The sequence below is a fragment of the Magallana gigas genome, chromosome 5, assembly GCF_963853765.1.
Source record: "Magallana gigas chromosome 5, xbMagGiga1.1, whole genome shotgun sequence".
NCBI classification, from domain to species: Eukaryota; Metazoa; Mollusca; class Bivalvia; order Ostreida; family Ostreidae; genus Magallana; species Magallana gigas.
In genome coordinates, this window is record NC_088857.1 from 29092156 (window position 1) to 29111576 (window position 19421).

Here is a 19421-nt window from a genome sequence, read left to right on the forward strand (position 1 = left end):
GACATGCAACTTAGTTATGTTAACATGCGAGATAAATATGATGACATGCAACTTATAAGTTGTATGTCAACATAACTTAGTCGCATGTTAACATAACTAAGTTGCATGTCGACATAAATAAGTTGCATGTCGACATAAAGAAGTTGCATGTTAACATAACTAAGGTGCATGTCGACATAAATAAGTTGCATGTCGACATAAAGAAGTTGCATGTTAACATAAATAAGTTGCATGTTGACATCAATAGGTAGCTTATCTAGCATCTTGAATGTCAAATATTGGCGATATTTGAGATTTTTTTATAACTTTTATTTGATTGCAGTTTTCTTGCATGTTGACATAACTATCTTGCATGTCAGCATATTTATCTTGCATGTCCACATAATTAATAGAAAAATAACTTGCACACAAGGGGCAGAGATATGCCACCATAGTACGTCGTAAAGATTTTATCGAACACCTAAACATTTTGTTTAGACATCATTTGTTTGAAGAGAGAGAGAGAGTATTTCACTAATAGCGGACATTGTTTTTAATTCAGTTTCCATATATGAATAACCCTTTTATGGTTTAAGAAATGCACATTGTGATAGAATCCAACAAAGCAGTTTCAGCCAGAGTCCACGTGCTACACCTGTCAATCAAATCAGCCTGCGAGCTGCAACACGTGCTCCTTCCATGATATAAAGTTTTTCAAGTCCGAAAAAAATAGAAATATGCTTAACAATAAAGTATTTTACAGTGTTTTAATGTATAATATGACTCTTAGACACTGAGTGTGTGAAAGTTGATTTGTATAATACATTGTTCAAACAGTTACATGTAACTACACGTGTAACACACACCCCACCATAATAACTTAATTAATTTCGTTATATATGTATTGACCAGCAGTTCTAAAGTTCGAATGCAGCAAGAGTTTTTGAGTAAAAAAATTGTGAATCATTTTTTTTAAATCTGTTATAGCTAAACAAACAGCTTTAATTTACTTTTAATCATTCAAGGTAATTTTATTTTCATTGCCAATTTTATTGTTCCAAACACACGCTTTCATGACATCAGAAAAGAACTACAGCTAACTGTACGAGCTTAAATTAGATTTCGCTTAAGAATACTTTAACAAATATCACCGCATTGTCGTTTAATATTGTCAGTGGCTATGCTGAATCGCAATGATGATCTTTGTTTTAAGTTGTAAATGTCAACAATAACTATTAATTACAAAATTTAATGCTTTATGAACAAATCAGATTCAATACTGAAAAGTATTGTGTTAAGAAAGTAAAGAAAGTCAACGACTCTGTAATACTCATACTACATGTCTAATGTCCGGTTGAATTGAAGGCACAAAGCAAGCAATTTTTGCTGCTTGGTTAAGAAAAGTCAAAGACTCCGTGAAATTTAGTTCATAAATATTTATCTGAGTGTAAGATATACGATATAAAAATACATGTTGTGATGTTTGCGATTTCGCACATATAATATGAAATGAATACATGTACATTGCAATAGAAATATTACCAAAGTTTCATATTATTATACACATGATTATGTAATTTTGTTCGCCGATTTAACATATTGGAATCAGAGCGATGACAAAGCAGAAAAGCTAAATAAAAAGTCCAAATATAAAAAAGCAAAAGGGTGAGAACCTAGTAAGTTGCAAAAACTTGTGTTCGAGCCCTTTGTTTATTATATATACAATAAAATATGTTCAAATAAAAAAAGCTAAAGTACCAGGAAGAATATTTAACAAATGTCAAGTACTTCATGTATTTTGTGTATTAGATAATAATATAGAACAAACAATATAAAATAAAAGTTCATGTCACGAATTTGATATAAAAATACTTCATTCAATTATAAACGTTCATTATTTTATTCAAAGCTTATACGTGTACTTGTTGATAATTAACGCTTATACTTATTGTAGCATGTAAAAACTAGTCCTAACTTTCTGTAACCTAACTATATATATAAAACGAACATGTTCTGTGAAACTGTGTAAGGCTTAAATTGAATTAAGAGTCTAATTAGAGATTCAAAGTCTATATAGGGATGAAATATTTTCGATTCAATTGCCACTTTAAATGATTGTGTTTTTTAAGCCTTATTCCTTATTTCCTGTCTGACTTGTACATTTATATGTGTACATAATAATATTAGTCATTTCCATATTTCGCAATCACTTGATTATGGATGTAGCAATCAACACGCAAATCTTGCCCCTTTCAACCAGTTAAAGTGCATGCTTTCCCCATTACGCATAGTTTACAGAATTGAACACAATTTTAGAGGAGAGAGAGAGAGAGAGAGAGAGAGAGAGAGAGAGAGAGAGAGAGAGAGAGAGATGTCCAAAGTTTAAATTGATAGCTTTAATATAAAAAATATTAAGGTGTCCAAAGTTTAAATTGATAGCTTTAATATAAATGTTAATTTGGCGAGATATGCTTTTATTTTAAAACCCTCCCAAGTGGTGACGATTTCATGTATATAGATTTGATATTGGTTTTTATCAATGTTTATCAATGATCCCGGGTATCCTTGGTTAGGGAGGGACGTGTTACATCTCATTGCATGACATCCTTATAAATTCTTTGTTATGGAAAATCACTTTAATCTTTGCTTGAGATAGTCAAATATATACTTTGAATAATCAAACAATTTTTTTTTTAAATTTATCACGAGAAACAGAGCGATGCAATAGTATTGCTTTTGCTTATACCCATGATATTCAATTCAAAAATGTTTAATCCCCCCCCCCCCCCTGCGACCATAAGCTCCATGAGTGATATTAAAAAATATATTTTTAACACCATTTAAGTTATTAAACATTTAGTGGCAATTGAATTGGAATGGTATTTGTGAGCGTAAGCGCATTTAGGGGATAGGGGTTCTGGGGACCCCGCTATCCTTGATATTTTTTTTTCAAACTTACATAGTAATATTACTAAAAATATGCCTCGGAACTTTTGTAGATTTAACCACCCCCTCCATCCCACGAAAAAAACCAGTTATAATTAATACGCGCAGTGGGAGGATTTATCCAACGCAGTTGCTGTTATCGATTGGACTTTACACATCCACAAACGTGTATTTTAAAATGACCCGCAGGCTCTTTATTATATTGGATAGATAGATAATATTACTGGGATCACACAATTTGTATCACATGCAATTCTAATTAACTACGCTTTGTACGAAGCGGGTTCATTGGACATCAAACTGATACATATATATATATACCGAGTTCTATACCGGCAATAGGCCAAAACCAAGGATTGCCGATTCATCATCGGAGACACAATTTTTTCAATTGAGACTCTTTTGTCACAACATTGTGGGGAAATAAATAGACAGTCTATACACCAAAAGAGACAATGTAGAAAATGAAATCCGAATATTAAAAAATACGGAATTAACATATAATTCTGGAAATGAAAATTTACCACGCTAATGGTACCGTGTGGAGAGTTAAAAGCTGTGCCTCTCTGTCATGCAGAGTTAAACAAATGATGAATATAAAACAATCTTTACTAAATTTCATAACGTGAAATATACTAGTATTAATGCAGAAAAAAATATGTGTACATGTTTACAAGTATTTTTTAATACTTTTTATACGACCCCTTATTTATAATCGTACATAACTCAAATCCGAGTTTGATGTCGCTTTACCCTGGAAATGTAAAAAAAAAAATGCGATGAACGGATCCATGATTATCGAAGTCTATCAAGTATAACCTGTTGGTTTTGACCTTTGATTCGTCTGTAAATTCGGAAGAAGTCGCGAAGAAATCAATCACATGTACTACAAACTGATTTCCATCGTAAGATTATTCAATCCGTGTGTTAAAAAGTAAAGCTACATGTATATGGTTTCCGAAATCGTGTTTCGGGACTGTTGATTTTTCCCACTTTAATTTTTTTTTTACACAAATAACATCTTTTTTATTGATTACTTTTCTCACCTATTTGACTTTGTATTGGACCTTTAAATGATGAGAATGTCATTACGGAAGTTTCATTCACCTTCTTTTTAAAAAAGGAAGAAGTACGAAACATATTGATAATACTCCCTCTTGAATAGTTTGATTTTCGTCCCCCGACGACTTTTAGATAGGACCGACGCTTGAGGGTTGTATCGTATACACCTTCTGGAAGTTCCTTATACGGGTTCTCTTCTTTTTCTTCCTTGACATCATCGATGTTAATTTCGTCATAAACATTTGTTTCGCCACAGCTGTTTTGTCGCTTAAGTGTATTTGCATCGTCATCGATTCTCTTACTTGCATGCCTTGAAGGGTTGGAATTTCTTGAAATTAAAAAATATAAATGTTTATAATGATAAACTTGTTTATTAAAGATGTATACATGTATGATGGCATATAACGGCATACGCAAGAAGTTATAAATTACATAATACAGCTACAGTAATTTGGGTTCTAGAATGGTTCCTAAATTAACTATTACCATACTTTAACATATCAACACTCTATAATCCAACATCGCTATATCTTTATATTAATTCATATATATTAGTTTTCATACACGTACCTTTTCCGTCGATATCTCCGGGCTGCAAGAACTCCAACAACAATCAATGTGACCTCTAAAACCCCCAGTCCTATCAACAAAATTACTACAAAATAGAAAAAAAGCCTAATGTTATAGTGCAAGAAAAGTTAATAATTATAGTTACTTTCAAAATAGTTAATAATTAGATTTTAAAATATGTTTTAAAAATTAAAACAGTTTATTTAAAAAAAAAGGGACGTGTCATTTTCCACCAGAAATGGTTTCTTACAACAACAAAAAAATATGAAAATACTGTTAAATTCTTAGCAAGTGTCAGTTACAGTAGGGCACTTTAAATATCAAATGCAATTGTTTTTACATGAAAAGGCAGAACAACTTTGCACAATTTAATCATTTTGTATTCTTTCATTATTTAATGTTTAATTTTGAGAAATTAACATAGATATCTATACTACTATATTTAAATAATAGACTCAAATTTGTGGTCTTTAATACCGAGAAATTGTAAGAATACTGTCTTTTGTTTTATATATTTTAAACATCATTGGTACTTGAAGATTACCAATTTGTTTTTATTTTTTCTCAGTTAAGCTTCGCTAATTCATAATTAACGAAAATTCCTCAAAAAATTCCGGAAATCACCTGGATTTTTTGGATTTTACAATCTTGCGTTTGCGCAATATATTCACGCTAAAGGGATCTTTAGTTTATGTTTCCACAATATCACATCTGCATGAATAAACTCAGAAATGATACATGTAATACAAATACGGGAAAATTTTCTTTGGTTTTTTGCTATATATTCTGTACATATATATTAATGATTTCTTATGAGAGAAAGTATAAAATAACAAATATACATTTCAACTAAGTACTTACTTTTGTCTTCGTGATAAAAAAAAAATATGTGTTAACTTGCAAAAAAGTTACATTATATTTGTTAGGAGAGTGAAGATAGAATATGTTTTATCGTAAAAATAAATAATGTCCTACGGACCCAGTTTTACGAAGAAAATGCGTGTACGTTGGTGAAAATGTGTTGAATTCTTCCATTCTATGGATTGAAATTTTTAGTTGAAAGGTATTTGCAGTCTCAAAAAGGTTTCTTGTGGTGAATTTGACTGTTAATTTCAAGGCAACTTCATTCACTTTCTCCAAAATCGTTCCAGAGCGATTCTGCAATTTTCTGCGACATTACGGGTATAAAGGAGGCATTCTAACTGTGGCGAGTGCCTTTCCCGGGACACAGTTCGATTAATCAAACTAAGGAAAGTGTAGTGAAATTAATAGTATTATGATTGTAGGCTTATAGCTTTCTTATGTAAATGTCAATAATAAGGTGTGTCGATGTACCTACATGTATTTCGTAAATGCCCGATATGCAATGTTAACCCGTGCACGCACGGGTCAAAGTCTAGTTATATGAAAAGAAACAAACAAAGCAAGCAAATTACTGTATTAAGTATAAACTAAAATCAAGAAAATTAATACATAAAATTTATCTGTTCTGTAGATATATTAGTTTTATACCTGTTTTCATTTCCAAAGAATTTCCGGAAATGCTCGAAGAGGTTGTTGTATCAGTAACTGTATCCATTGTTGTCGTAATGTTTCTAGTTCCTGAAGTCGAGGATTGTTTTGGCTGTGATTGTGTGTTTGAAGAGGATTTTTGATATGATGTGCTTCGCGTTTCCACTGATTGAGATGATGGCAACCAAATTGTTGTGCTTTCTTTATCTGATTCTGTTGTAATTGAAGAAGAAAACAAATTTCGATATGATTGGGATAGATTTAAATGTATAGTTGGGTCTGTTGATAATGGTTTTATTTGAAATATTTACAATTACATGTATAGCTAGATTCAAGTAGCAATAGTATGACAACTTATTCATTCCCCAATGAAGTAAGGAATAATCAATGAAAAATGACAATAACAAACTGTCAACCATCTCAAAAATCCATAAAACGAAAAACAAAATTAAAAGCCGAGGAACACGGGCCTCTAAAAAGATAGAGGTATGATCTGGGGCCCGTTTCACTAAAAGGCGTACGCCCGGCGTAACCTTACGCCTGTCGTAAGTCCGGACTAAGTCAAATATTTGGACTAAGGTCCGTTTCACTAAAAGGCGTAACTTTGCGCCCGCCTTAAGTTAAGACAAAAATCTACGCCTAGCCAAGGGTAGTCGTAACTTATGGCGTAAACATGAAATGATTGCTAATTCTGTTGCTGAGAATATCGGTGCTGACCGTAATGTTAAATTGTACAATTTGTCATGTAAATTTTTTTTAATTTCATATGAAATTAAGAAAATAGAGAGTTTTGATAGGTGGTTCCAATTCTTGATTAGAAACTTTCTTACCATGTTTTATGCACATTCTTTATATTTGCACTTGCCGTTTACATGTTAAAATGACATATTTAGACAATCGATATATAATTGTCATTCGATTATTTTTATTCATTAATTTGAATTACGTTTCATATATTTTAGTAAATTGGGCAATGAATAATGCAGAAAATATACATACATCACTGGCGTCGGAAGCAAATTGAAAGTGGGGGGGCTAGACTAATCGTCAGAAATATTGAGAAAAAAAGTAATTCACAAAATCATGGAAATCCTAATCCGTGGGGGGGGGGGGGACCTATGCCTGAAAAATAACACTTACTTAGCCAAATTATTTTTCCAAAATCATGAAATTCCTAATCCGTGGGGGGGGGGGGGGGGGGCTAGTTTCTTCTGAATCCAACTTCTCATTCTTTCAAGGTAAATTTAGGAACAAAACTCTTTCCTGCGAGAAAAAGTGGGGGGGGGGGGGGGGGCTGAACCCTCTATCATCCTATGTTTCTAATGGTTAGGTATACATTTGCAAAAAAAGTGGGGGGGCTAAGCCCCCCCTAGCCCCCCGGTTCCGACGCCTATGTACATGATGCATATGTAGTACATTGGTATATTTGTCTAGCATTTCAAGCATTTCAGCCCCCCCCCCCCCCCCCAACTTCCACGCAAAATATGTGTGAGCGGGTTTTTTTTTTCAATTTAAAACTCACTAAGTGAATGAATGACTATTTTGTTTTCCTCTTTTTTTATTTAATTTTTGGCGAGTAAAAGGTGTTAGCTTAGGTAGTCTAACTAAGGTTAATCACAAAAGTCTTTTCAGTATTGTTAAAATGTAAATACCAAAATATGATGAAAGCTCCAACTATGTTTTAGAGTCGTCAAAAGTTCCTAATTTTTTTAAATATTAGATAATTTATTTATCATACAACCGATGCAAAACATTGACTCCAGATTAAATAGATTTTATTTCGTAGTTTACATACACATCCTCTTTATTAGCTTCAAATTGATATGAAGACTCGTTCAATATACTAAATACACATGTAAGTGTACTTGGGTAGTTAATGTTGAGTCCACCATACGTCTGACACACACATTTACAAATAAACGTGCATGCACTTATGGTTTGTACGTACCATTTCACTTAAATAATTCGAAAAAAAGCTAACCTCGGAAACAAATTGTTTAAAAAAAATTAGACATGGAATTCATCAATTATAATATTTCCAAGGTCATTTTTGCTCCACATTTTACATTGATACAAATCTTGATATGAAAGTAATAAATATTTCTATCCGAGCCTCTTCGGGGTTTTTTTTTTGTATGAAATATTACAATTTCGCTATTTTTAGTATCTGTTGTATGGTTGTTCGATGCTTGCTAAATATTGTCCAATCCATGGTTAAAAAGCTCATTACTGCATTAATTCTCTATATTTCCTATTTTTAAAAAACTTCACTGATTTTCTTTCAATGATATAGCAAGAGGAAACCAGAAAATTTAATAAAATAATAAAAATATTTATACTCAGGTCATAATTGACGCATGATCAAAATAAAAATTCCAAGGGTGTTCGAAACATGGTTAAATTTTCGGAGATATCGGTAACAAAATAGTTTTGTTGAGTAAATAATTTTGAATGAACATATCTTATATGCTTCATCAAATATATCTTTCAAATAAAATATTTTAGCAAGTTTTGCTGTGTGATTTTGTCACTAAACAGGATTGATATGCCTGAATACTCTCTCTCTCTCTCTCTCTCTCTCTCTCTCTCTCTCTCTCTCTCTCTCTCACTCTCTCTCTCTCTCGCGCGCGCGTGCGAACACAATTGACAAGTTTCTATCTTTTTATCTATCTAAAGAATATCTATCTATCTACATATCTAAATATTTATCTATCTATCTTCCTTTCTACTGTTTTTCATCTGTCTGCGCATGTGCATAAGCCTGTTGTCAAGGACGTAAGTCTGGCCTTAACTTAGTCCGATACTAGTGTTTACGGCCAGGCGTACGCCTCTTAGTGAAACGCAGTTTACGCCGGACTAAATTTTGGCGTACGCCCTAAGGCCTAACTTAAGTTTCGTCGTATCTTACGCCTTTTAGTGAAACGGGCCCCAGGTGCCTAGGAGGAGTAAGCATCCTCTGCTTGCCATTTAAACTTTGTGGTGGATGTTTAAGAACTCTTTTAAAAAATTACAAAATAATACCACTTATTTTATAAAAAATACTCGAAATAAAAAAAATACAAATAAAAAATATACATGGACCCCGGACCTTTTATGCTAGTCGGACCTTTTCTTATACGGGCCGGACCCTTTTAGTGCAAAAAAGGTATAACCTTTTCTATATTATATCAAATTCTTAAAGCAGTTAAAGAAAGTTCGATAAGATTAACACTATATTCATAAAGAATCTTTTTTCCCTTATCATTTTTCATTTGTCTTTTAATTATTTATAAAAGTTCGTGACACCTTTGAGGTGACAGAGACTATACAAACGACAAAGGTAATATACACTAACAGGAATTGATCTATCATATTTATGACTTACATGTATATTGAATCTGATTTAACTGCATCTTATACACTTGCAAAAATGCCATCTGGATACTTGCATATGATCCGGCTCGATGTTTAAGATTACCTTTTTTTAAAAATGAATACCCATAATTATACTATTTAAAATTTTAAAGGTTACTAACTAATTAATATACATGTACCTACCATTTCCATCTGTTGTTCTTATTTTTGATGCAGTTTCAGTTGATGTTAGTAAAGTCCTTGATTTTGTTAGCAGTGTTGTTGATGTCACGATCGGCGTCGTTGTTATCATCTTCCTTGTTGTCGGTGGTATTGTTGACGTCGTCGATTGTGTTGTTGTATTCGTCGTTGTTGTATTTGACATCAATACTTCAGCTGTGGAAGCTTTTAACGGTTCGACTGTCGATGGCAATAGCGTTGATGTTGGTATTGTTCTCTTTGTTAACGTTGATTTTGTTGAACGCGCCTTGGAGACTATAGTTAAAATCAGTATTTACAAAACTGCACGTCACCAACTGTTCATTGTAATATAAGGCTGATTAATCGACTTTAAACATAAGTTTATGTAGAAAAGTAACAATCAATTCATAGTTTTCTATAAAAACAACGGTAAAGAAAATAATTAAATCATCCAGGGGAAATCAAAAAAACTTGCCCTGATTACAGAATGCGGGCTTCGGCGTTTATGTTTTGAAAAAAGTATTAAGGCGACAATATATTAACAACAATATAAAAGGGTATTTTTATAAGTAATTTGCCACTTGTTTACCAAGTTTTGATAGTGTCGGTAAACGATGGAAATAATAATCAACGATAAACGCTACAGAGAGTTTAAAAAATTGTATTGTATTCCACAACAATTAAACAATTACAAATTCAGGCTAGTGTCAGTTTTTGTTATACTTTGTGATATGAGCAACGGAAAAGTGCTTATTTTAAAATAATTACTTTATAAATTTCTGAGGCAATTTTCAAAAAAGATATATTGTTTAAAATAAATCAGAAGACAGATCAAATTTAATTCCCCTCTAACGCCCTTTTCTATCCAGTGATACCACCCTTGCGAATGTTATTGTAATTTAAATTTTAGACCACGTGGTTTTATTTGACCCTTTTAGTTTCGCAGTAAAAATCGTGCCTCGTGTTTATAGTCTATTTTCTTGAATTTAAGTTACCGTACTTGTAGTCAAATCTAGACTTGATTGATTTAAACTTTATCTCCATTAATTGGTTAATAAAATGAGCTTTAGATATAAATATGGCAGTTGAAAATATAGGTTATTTTTTCTGCTCTTGCAAAAATTAACATAGCATTAACGTCGCGACCCCTCCCCCCTTCCCAGGATTAATTTTGGATCCGCGCCTGACCTAGTAATAGCATCAATAATGAAACAGACTATACTATTTTGTGCTGAATGTTTCTTGAAATTGGCTCGATATACTAAGTTTTAATTCAAAACAGACACCCATTCATTTCTTTAAAGCATGGTTATTCACACCAAAAGCATCAACAATTGGTATGATTTTATTAAGCAAACAAATATCTATATTTCATCCACGTGTAGAGTGGTTGAACACGAACGATAACTCTGTTCTGAATATCATTGTTTAGTTTTAATTACCGCTAGGTGATGGAAGAAAACATAAATCTTCAGAGATTTTCATGTTTTGACATAAATCAAAGTAGGTTATGCTAGTATGAAAAACGACCAGTACTTACGTGTTTTGAGAATATTTTCGAAAATCTTATACTTCCCCTGAAAATTTCACAGGAACTGAACAAATCTCGGAGAAGTCTCGTGAACTTTAATTCGAATACCTCTGGATTTATAACATACTTAGCAACGATAAAGAAAATATTCCGAACACATTCGCAGGGGTGGATACACTGATGTATTTGCATTAAATTGGGAGAAGGATACCAGGTTTCTTATGTTTTAGCGAGCGACTGCTTTGTCTAAATAAATAAATCGATATAACGAAGCATAATTAACTCCCAAAATCTTGATAAAGTGTAAAGCTGGTACAAGTTAACAACATGTACAGTATTTCGCTCTCCGATACTGTACAGCTTCTATATTGAAATACTTATACTGTTTCTACCTGTTGTTTTTACTGTTCGTGCAGTTGTCCTTGTCTTTGTTGTCGTCGATTGTGTTGATGTAGTTCTTGTTGTCAATGTTGTAGCCACCTTTAACACTTATGAACATTGATTGTAAATATTTAAACAGCGCATAAAAACATCAATGGTAGGCATAACAGATTAAATTACTGTATTTATTAAATATGTAAACAAAATACAAATCAGAAACTTGCAATTTATCGTAGCTTTTCAGCGCTCACAAAAATTTAGCTGTACTTGAACACTAACATGTGAAACATGTTTATTGTCTTACGCATCATAAAAACAGAATGCAGGCTTCGGCGTTAATGTTTTGAAAAAAGTATTAAAGCGACAATATATTAACAACAATATAAAAGGGTATTTTTATAAGTAATTTGCCACTTGTTTACCAAGTTTTGACAGTGTCGGTAAACGATGGAAATAATTATCAACGATAAACATTACAGAGAGTTAAAACATTTCTGTTTATTATACTTTCATGTTAAATACTGAAATCTGATTGGTTTAGACGCAGTTGGTAATCCGTTCTATTACCATCAGCGTTAGCAACACACTTGGCAACGGGTAACAAAACGAATTGTTACATGCGCGTAAATTCTGCGCGTACGGTTCGCCATAGAATTCACTTCATTTCTATAAAAAAGCAGTAAAATTTTCTTTAAAATTAAGACATTCAGTATAATAAAATAAATAGTGCCTGTTTGGGAGGGTAACTGTTGAAATTGATACCCCTCGAAAACGCTCTTTTCTATACAGTGATACACTGATGTACTTGCATTATCTTGATAGAAGGATACCAGGTTTCTTATGCTTTAGTGAGCGATTGCTTTGTCTAATCTCGATATAACGAAGCATGGGTATCTCCCAAAATCTTGATAAAGTGTAAAGCTGGTACAAGTTAACAACATGTACAATATTTCGCTCTCCGATACTGTACAGTTTTCTGATTGAAATGCGTACTGTTTCTACCTGTTGTTTTTACTGTTCGTGCAGCTGTCCTTGTCGTTGTTGTCGCCGATTGTGTTGATGTAGTTCTTGTTGTCAATGTTTTCCCCACTTTTAGCACTGATAAACATTGATTGTAAATATTTAAACAGCGCATAAAAACATCAATGGAAGGCATAACAAACCAAATTACTGTTTTAATTAAATATGTTCACAAAATACAAATTAGAAACAGGCGATTTATCGTAGCCTTTCAGCGCTCATAAAATTTTAGCTGTAATAGAGACTTCAATTTTGACATTAAAGTAAAACATAAAATTGTATAATGCATCATTAAAACTGTGAAAACTTTAATCATAAATATATCGATCAATCAATTTTCAAAATCAAAAAGATATAATGTGGTTTTATATTTCATTTCTTGATTATTTAATAATGACACGAAATGATATTTATTTTTTATACATTTCATTCGATATCATATTTTACCTTTCAGTGTGAGTTGAAATCCTTTTGAAGTCAGTATATCGTAGTTTGATATAAATGTTATAAGCAGTCGATTTCCCCTTGCTATCCTGGTAGTCGTGAGCTGACCACATTGTTTGAAAAGAGTAAATTTTCTCCCCGAAGGATTGATTTCTTGTATCTAATTGACGAACAATTATCATAACTCTCAATGAATTGTTATAGATTTACTGATTGCATTTTTATTTCATTATCTTTTAGACAGGGTGGGTTTTTATTGAGGCACGTGCAATATAATACAGCATGCATAGTCCATTGACGGGGTGAACACTGAGTGAAGTGAAAGGTCGATCAGCTTTTATCATTTTTTTCTCTCTGGAACACTTATTCATTGCGATAAAAAAAAAATTTAAGTACATTTACATTAATTTTCTTTTTTTTTTATTAATTAAATCATTATCGCAAAACAAACACCAGAACGTGACACATGATTAAAACAAACCAATCACGCAGGTTTTTTGAACTGAATATTACGTACAGTAACATTTATGTTCAAATGAATATGTTTATCACAAACTGTTTATTTCTTTTTAAAGAAAATATTTCCAGGAATATTTAAATTTTATGTACAAACTTGTTTATAATCAACACACAAAGAAGACGACTTTTTTTTTTTGATATTTTATCGGTACGTTGTCGGGAATGGCGTGTGTAGTTCAATCACCAAAGAGTTGATATAAAATAAACTTTGAAGGACACACACCTGTAAATAGTCGTCGCATGGAAAACCCGAAGCCCTGTAGATGTCTGTCGTTATTTCCATGGAAATTTCTTCCGTATCGTCACTTGCTATTACATACCATGTATAGTTTGTGTTTTTTGCGTAGTTTTTGTGTGGGTATCCCGGAGACTTGATGACAACCACCTTATCAAGCGACATGGTAACAATTTTATTGTGGTAGGAAACACCCAATGCCGTATCTGAAATAACAACACTAACTTCTTTTATTATGCTAGACTTTGACCTGTGCGTGCAAGGGTAGACATTGCATATGCTATCTGACATTTACGAAATAAATTACATTAACACACCGTATTGTTGACATTTACATTATCAAGCTTTAAGCCTACAATAATGCTATTAATTTCACTACACTCTGCTTAGTTAGAATAATCCAACTGTCTCGGGACAGGCCATCGCCACAGTTAAATTGCCTCCCATATACATGTACCGGTTATGTAGCAAAAAATTGCAGAATCGCTCCGAAACGATTTTGAGAAAATTAATGAAGCTGCATTGAAGGTAATTATTCAAAACTAACCATTTAGAGACTGTAAATATCTTTCATCTAAAAATTTAATTCATATTAATGAAGATTTCAACACTTTTTCACCAACGTTTTTTACTTACCTCGAATTTACACACCATGTTGACATTCGAAACTCTCGGGATTTTTCATATTAAATGCACTAAGCTAGAGTTATCTCCCATATTTCCTTTGATGACAAATTTTCAAAGAAAATTTACATGTATTTGTAATATCGTTTCTGAGTTTATCCATGCAAATGTGATATTGTGGAAACATAAACTAAAGAGCCTCCCGTGATTTAGCGTGAATGTAATGCGCATGCGCAGGACTGTAAAATCCAAATAATCCAGGTGATTTCCGGATTTTTTAAAGGTATTTCCATGAAAATAAAATCACATGGAGTAAGCCTCAAAGATATAAAATAAGACTTTGTATAAAAAATGTGAACACTATCCAATACGTATGTAATTGTTATAAACTTTGTCACTCGATGAATTTCTTACGAAGGGGAAACAATAGAAAGTGGAACTAAACATTATCCTTTGATTAATTTCAAAGTAAAGCTTGTTTGTTTTTGTTTACTAATTATAGGCGTCGGAACCGGTTTTTGCAATAGACATACTTACATTGAATGCATGAATGAATCAGTCATGTAATTTTTCAAATTCTACCAGTAAGTGTTTTAGGCCGAACAAAAAATAACATCAGCAGTACGTAGCATTCCACAATACCACAATAAACTTTTTTTACAATGCTTTAAAAATTCAGTTCTAATGATCAACCACAGGAACCTGACGTTATAAATTTTTGTCAGAATAAAAATACCTTATACATGTACCTAATAATACACAAGGTACCCGTTGCCGCCATCTTGGATCTATTTCAAACTGTCACATCGGGTGCAATTTTACCAAAAACGGTGCATTACACCTTTCACAAATAAATATCATAACATGATTTGAACAATCAAAAGTGAATCTAAACTACCTGATAGGAATATTTGTAAGGGTCTTCTCTTTATATTTCTATGTAAAACTTGATCCTCTCAATGTGGCCCCACCCTACCCCTGGGGACCATGATTTGAACAATCTTGAATCTACACCACCTACCCGAGGATGATTCTCGTGATACAATTTAAAAAAAGGATATTCATCTAAATATTCATCTCCTCCATCATGGCCTAATCCTTCCCACGAGGATCATGATTTGAACAGAATTGAATTTACACTACTTGAGCTACTTGAGAATGCTTTTACACAAGTGTGAGCTTTTCTAGATTAATAGTTTTTGAAAAGATTTTTAGAGATTTTTTTTTCAAATATTCCTACGTAAAACTTGATACCTCCATCCTGACCCCATTTTTCCCCGGGGACCATGATTTAAACACAATTGAATTTACACTATCTGAGGATGCTTTTACACAAATTTGATCTTTTCTTGTGAATTTTTTTTTAAAAAGATTTTTGAAAAATACCAAAAAAAAATTGCTATAATTCTAAATTATCTCCCCTTTACAGAAGATGTGGCCCATCATTTGAACAAACTGGAATTTTCTTCACCAAGGATGCTATGCTCCTAGTTAGGTTGAAATCGGCAACACCAACCACAAACAACGAAGAAATCTTGATCAGCCTTTAGCGCAGGATAGCTAAAGAGGAATTTTTTTTTAAGAAACCGTAACGTAGCGTCGAGAGTCACGCTTTCGTAGAATGCGATTCGGAAAAAGACGACAGGCTTAAAAATTAATGAAATTTCTGTCATTTGTGTAGAAAAGTAAATGTTTATAAACTATATGCTCTTCTTTAGAACATTAAAGAGAAAACTACATGTATATGAAAAAAATAATTAAATTAAGATTTCTTTTTATTATCTTTATATCTAAAAAAATAACCTTACAAGTAAATTAAGAATGTACTCCAATTTAACTTATATATGCTGTCTTGTAGCCAAGCATAAATGATCCAGCATTTATATTTAAAGCTGAACGCAGAACAATTCAATCTGTGCGAGATTGTATCAAAGGAAGAGTTGACACAAAAGAAATCACTATAGAAGCACTGCTGTTGAAGCTGACATGAATTCATAAATACGCATTATTTCCCTTTTATCTCCGACTACCGCCATATTAGTTGTCGATTTCTATTGTTCTGCTTATCGCTACACACCCCCTATATAAGGCCGAGAGCACTACTCATGCTTCGCCCCATTCAGGTATTCCATTCACCCGAACACGTTATCTTGGACGAAAAGACGTGTAGAAACACGTTTGGAACAAAAATAATATGACAACCACTTCCCGGCAAGGCATATCCAATTAATGACGAATCAAGACAGACTGAAATCCAGCCACAGATACTTCAAAAATCCTCGATAAATGTAGACCGTTTCTTGTGTATAATATAACATCGCACATGCGCGATCTACACACTGTGACAGATCGAGCAATGTCAATGATCGCATGGATTTTTAGAAACGGAGCGTTTTTGTAGGAACGGATGGAAACGATGTTACGTTGTTACTTTCTTGGATTAACTATCATTTTGCTACTGTGTTCGATGAACTGCCTTCGGGGTTATAAAAATGATGCAGACGTTATGCATTTTATATGAACGACACACGTGTTCGATGTGCATGCGAAGTAAGGAAGCACTATCTGTGCAAAATATTACGGATACCTTGGAAATTCTTTCAAAGAATAAATATATTTTGTATTTTATTTATTGTTGTTTCCTTTATTATTTATTACGAACATTTTACTACATTGTGTAGTTCATGCAATCAGAAGTCCGTGCAACCTGAATGCCTCGATCAGACAGCAACCGACCGTAACTTTCTCAACCGATATATATACCCCAGTGACAGTAGAGGAGCGATCAAAACTAATATGGCGTCCAAATGCTTTTATGAATTCATGTCAGCTTTAAGAGAGAAAGAAGAGGCTATGGGTCGCCCACTTTAAAAGTAATGGCATCACTTGGGTATGGATACATTTAGTGGCAACATATCATCGGACCATTACATAGAGCTTGGTTAAAAAGTAGACATCAGAAGCCCCTCACTCTAAAATTCTTTCGAGGATTTATGAAACGATCTCCTGATTTGAAGGTTCTTAAGCGATGTGCATTGGAATACCAATCTGCCTTCTCATTCAAATGGTCTTCGAACTAATGCATCTTGTCTCAAGATTCTGAGTGCATATCCATTTCCGAGGAAAATTCGCCAAACTTGCAAACTGCACTACTCAAAACTGCTGTTAAAAAGTCCGTCTCTAATTTTTGTGAATTTGTTAAGATGCGATTACTGCAGACATTGGGTTCGTTTTAACTAATGAGTTGAGATAAGAGTGGTCTTGATTTGTGATCATTATGAATGCTCTCATAGTGGAGTAAACTCTTTTGGCATTGAATATGTTTATCATTGGATTTTATTAAATCAACACGATTCCTTTAGTCTTTCAAAATATGTGATAACTTACATGTACCAAAGATGTGAAGAAATTTTACACACTAACATTTTTATTTAAATATATCATTACAATGAAAAACGTTACCTATTAAAAAGTTTTGGTTGTATTTTGTTTGAAATTTATCGATGTATTGCATGATTTCGATGTGATATTGTGATCATTTGGCCACATACTTATTAACACATTCGGGTGAGCGAACACTGGTAAAACAATCGCTTAAGTTGAACTTAGTTTTGTTATGATCATAATTATTAGTAAAAAAAAAGCATACTTTTAAATCAACAAAACATAAGAGTATAAAACGGTAATAAAGTAATCAAATTTTTTATTCTAGTATTCGATGGTGCATGGCTACTAGTCACACAACGATACCTAGTATAACCGAAGTCAATTATATCAAAAGCTTATTCCATCGAGTTAAAAAAAATACGTGGTTTCACAAATTGAATTAGTTCAAATTCGAATATTTTAATTATCAACCTGATTTTTTTTTATTTATCTCATATATGGGTTTCCGTGCACGTGTTGGTGAATATAAGGTTTCATAAACTTCAGAGAGTTGGATATTAGCCAACCTAAGAGAAGGAAATATAAAATCGCATAATTAATTTAATTTCTAAGTAATCCGATCACCTAGATAAAGCAAAGGATTCAGTCGCTTCCCTATAAAAAAAGAGGGCTTAGACAATTTCTTTTCTAAAAGTTTACTCAGATAATAAATTGTTATCTTTCTGACTTGTATTCTTACCAATTTTGTATATTGTATAACTGATGCATGCCAAATCGTAATCATGAAGCTTTAAAATACATTGATTATTAAACAAAATGTATTACCATGAAGATATCAAGATGGTATAAACTCAACAAATCTTCTAAGTGTTCACCCAGTATAATGTATTTACTATATGAAGTTAGCATATTAATTTATCTTGTGTGCGGGGTGACACAAAATACATTTGAAACTTTAAATCTCAATATCAATTTATCACCCAAAAGAGCATGGTTAGAAAACAAAAATGAATTCACACTACAAGTGAAAAGTTTTGATGCTACTTGCTATTTGATTCCGGTGAAGGAAAATATAAGAATATAAAAATATTTTAACTAATTTTTATCTTTTTTATCCTTAAGACTTGAAAGAATTCCTATGTTTTTTATTTTGTACAAAATAAAAGTGATAGAAAGTATACTTTGGGCTAAGTAAAGTTGAAATTGGCCAAGTAGTTCAATAAGATGAAGATGTGAAAAATCAACGCGGATAAACATGACGAAAATAATGTGAAACGATTTTGACTTCGAACTTATTTGATTAGAAAGGCTTATCTTGGCTTTCAACTTTGTTGAGCTAACATTACTTACCCAGAGAAATCAACAAGAAAATAGCCCCCGTAAAAATCATCATCAATTTGCGTGAACAGATAAATACCAATGAATGTTGTATTCAACGCCACTAACCAAGCACACTACAGCAGATCGCCAAGGATACTCGAGTTTTATACTCACAAACAAGGAAATACGTATATATTCTATAGCTTGGTACATAGTTTAACAACTTTATCCAACCGAATGTCAAGATATAAATGTACTTATTTTAAAACTGATAAAGAGAGGGCAAAATCTATTTGAATACATGCTTTAATGATTTGAACACTGTTCGTTATCACCATGTGTCATTTATAAGAATAG

The 19421-nt window shown here is 32.6% G+C and overlaps 1 protein-coding gene across 2 annotated transcripts; it reads right to left on the reverse strand.

Annotated features, from left to right (window-relative positions):
• Positions 1-755: 755 nt before the first annotated feature.
• Positions 756-19214, reverse strand: LOC136275662 (hepatitis A virus cellular receptor 1-like). Of its 2 annotated transcripts, none has more exons than XM_066085301.1 (9): positions 19095-19214; positions 13722-13939; positions 12983-13139; positions 12509-12613; positions 11527-11622; positions 9607-9897; positions 6070-6282; positions 4558-4642; positions 756-4315 (listed from the first exon to the last, which is right to left on the reverse strand). In XM_066085301.1, exons 1-9 carry the CDS (start codon positions 19135-19137, stop codon positions 3952-3954), a joined length of 1572 nt encoding a protein of 523 aa, XP_065941373.1. In that variant the 5' UTR covers positions 19138-19214; the 3' UTR covers positions 756-3951. The 2 variants fall into 2 exon arrangements, with proteins under 2 accessions (XP_065941373.1, XP_065941372.1); XM_066085300.1 differs by having other exon boundaries at positions 11518-11622.
• Between the last annotated feature and the right edge of the window lie 207 nt (positions 19215-19421).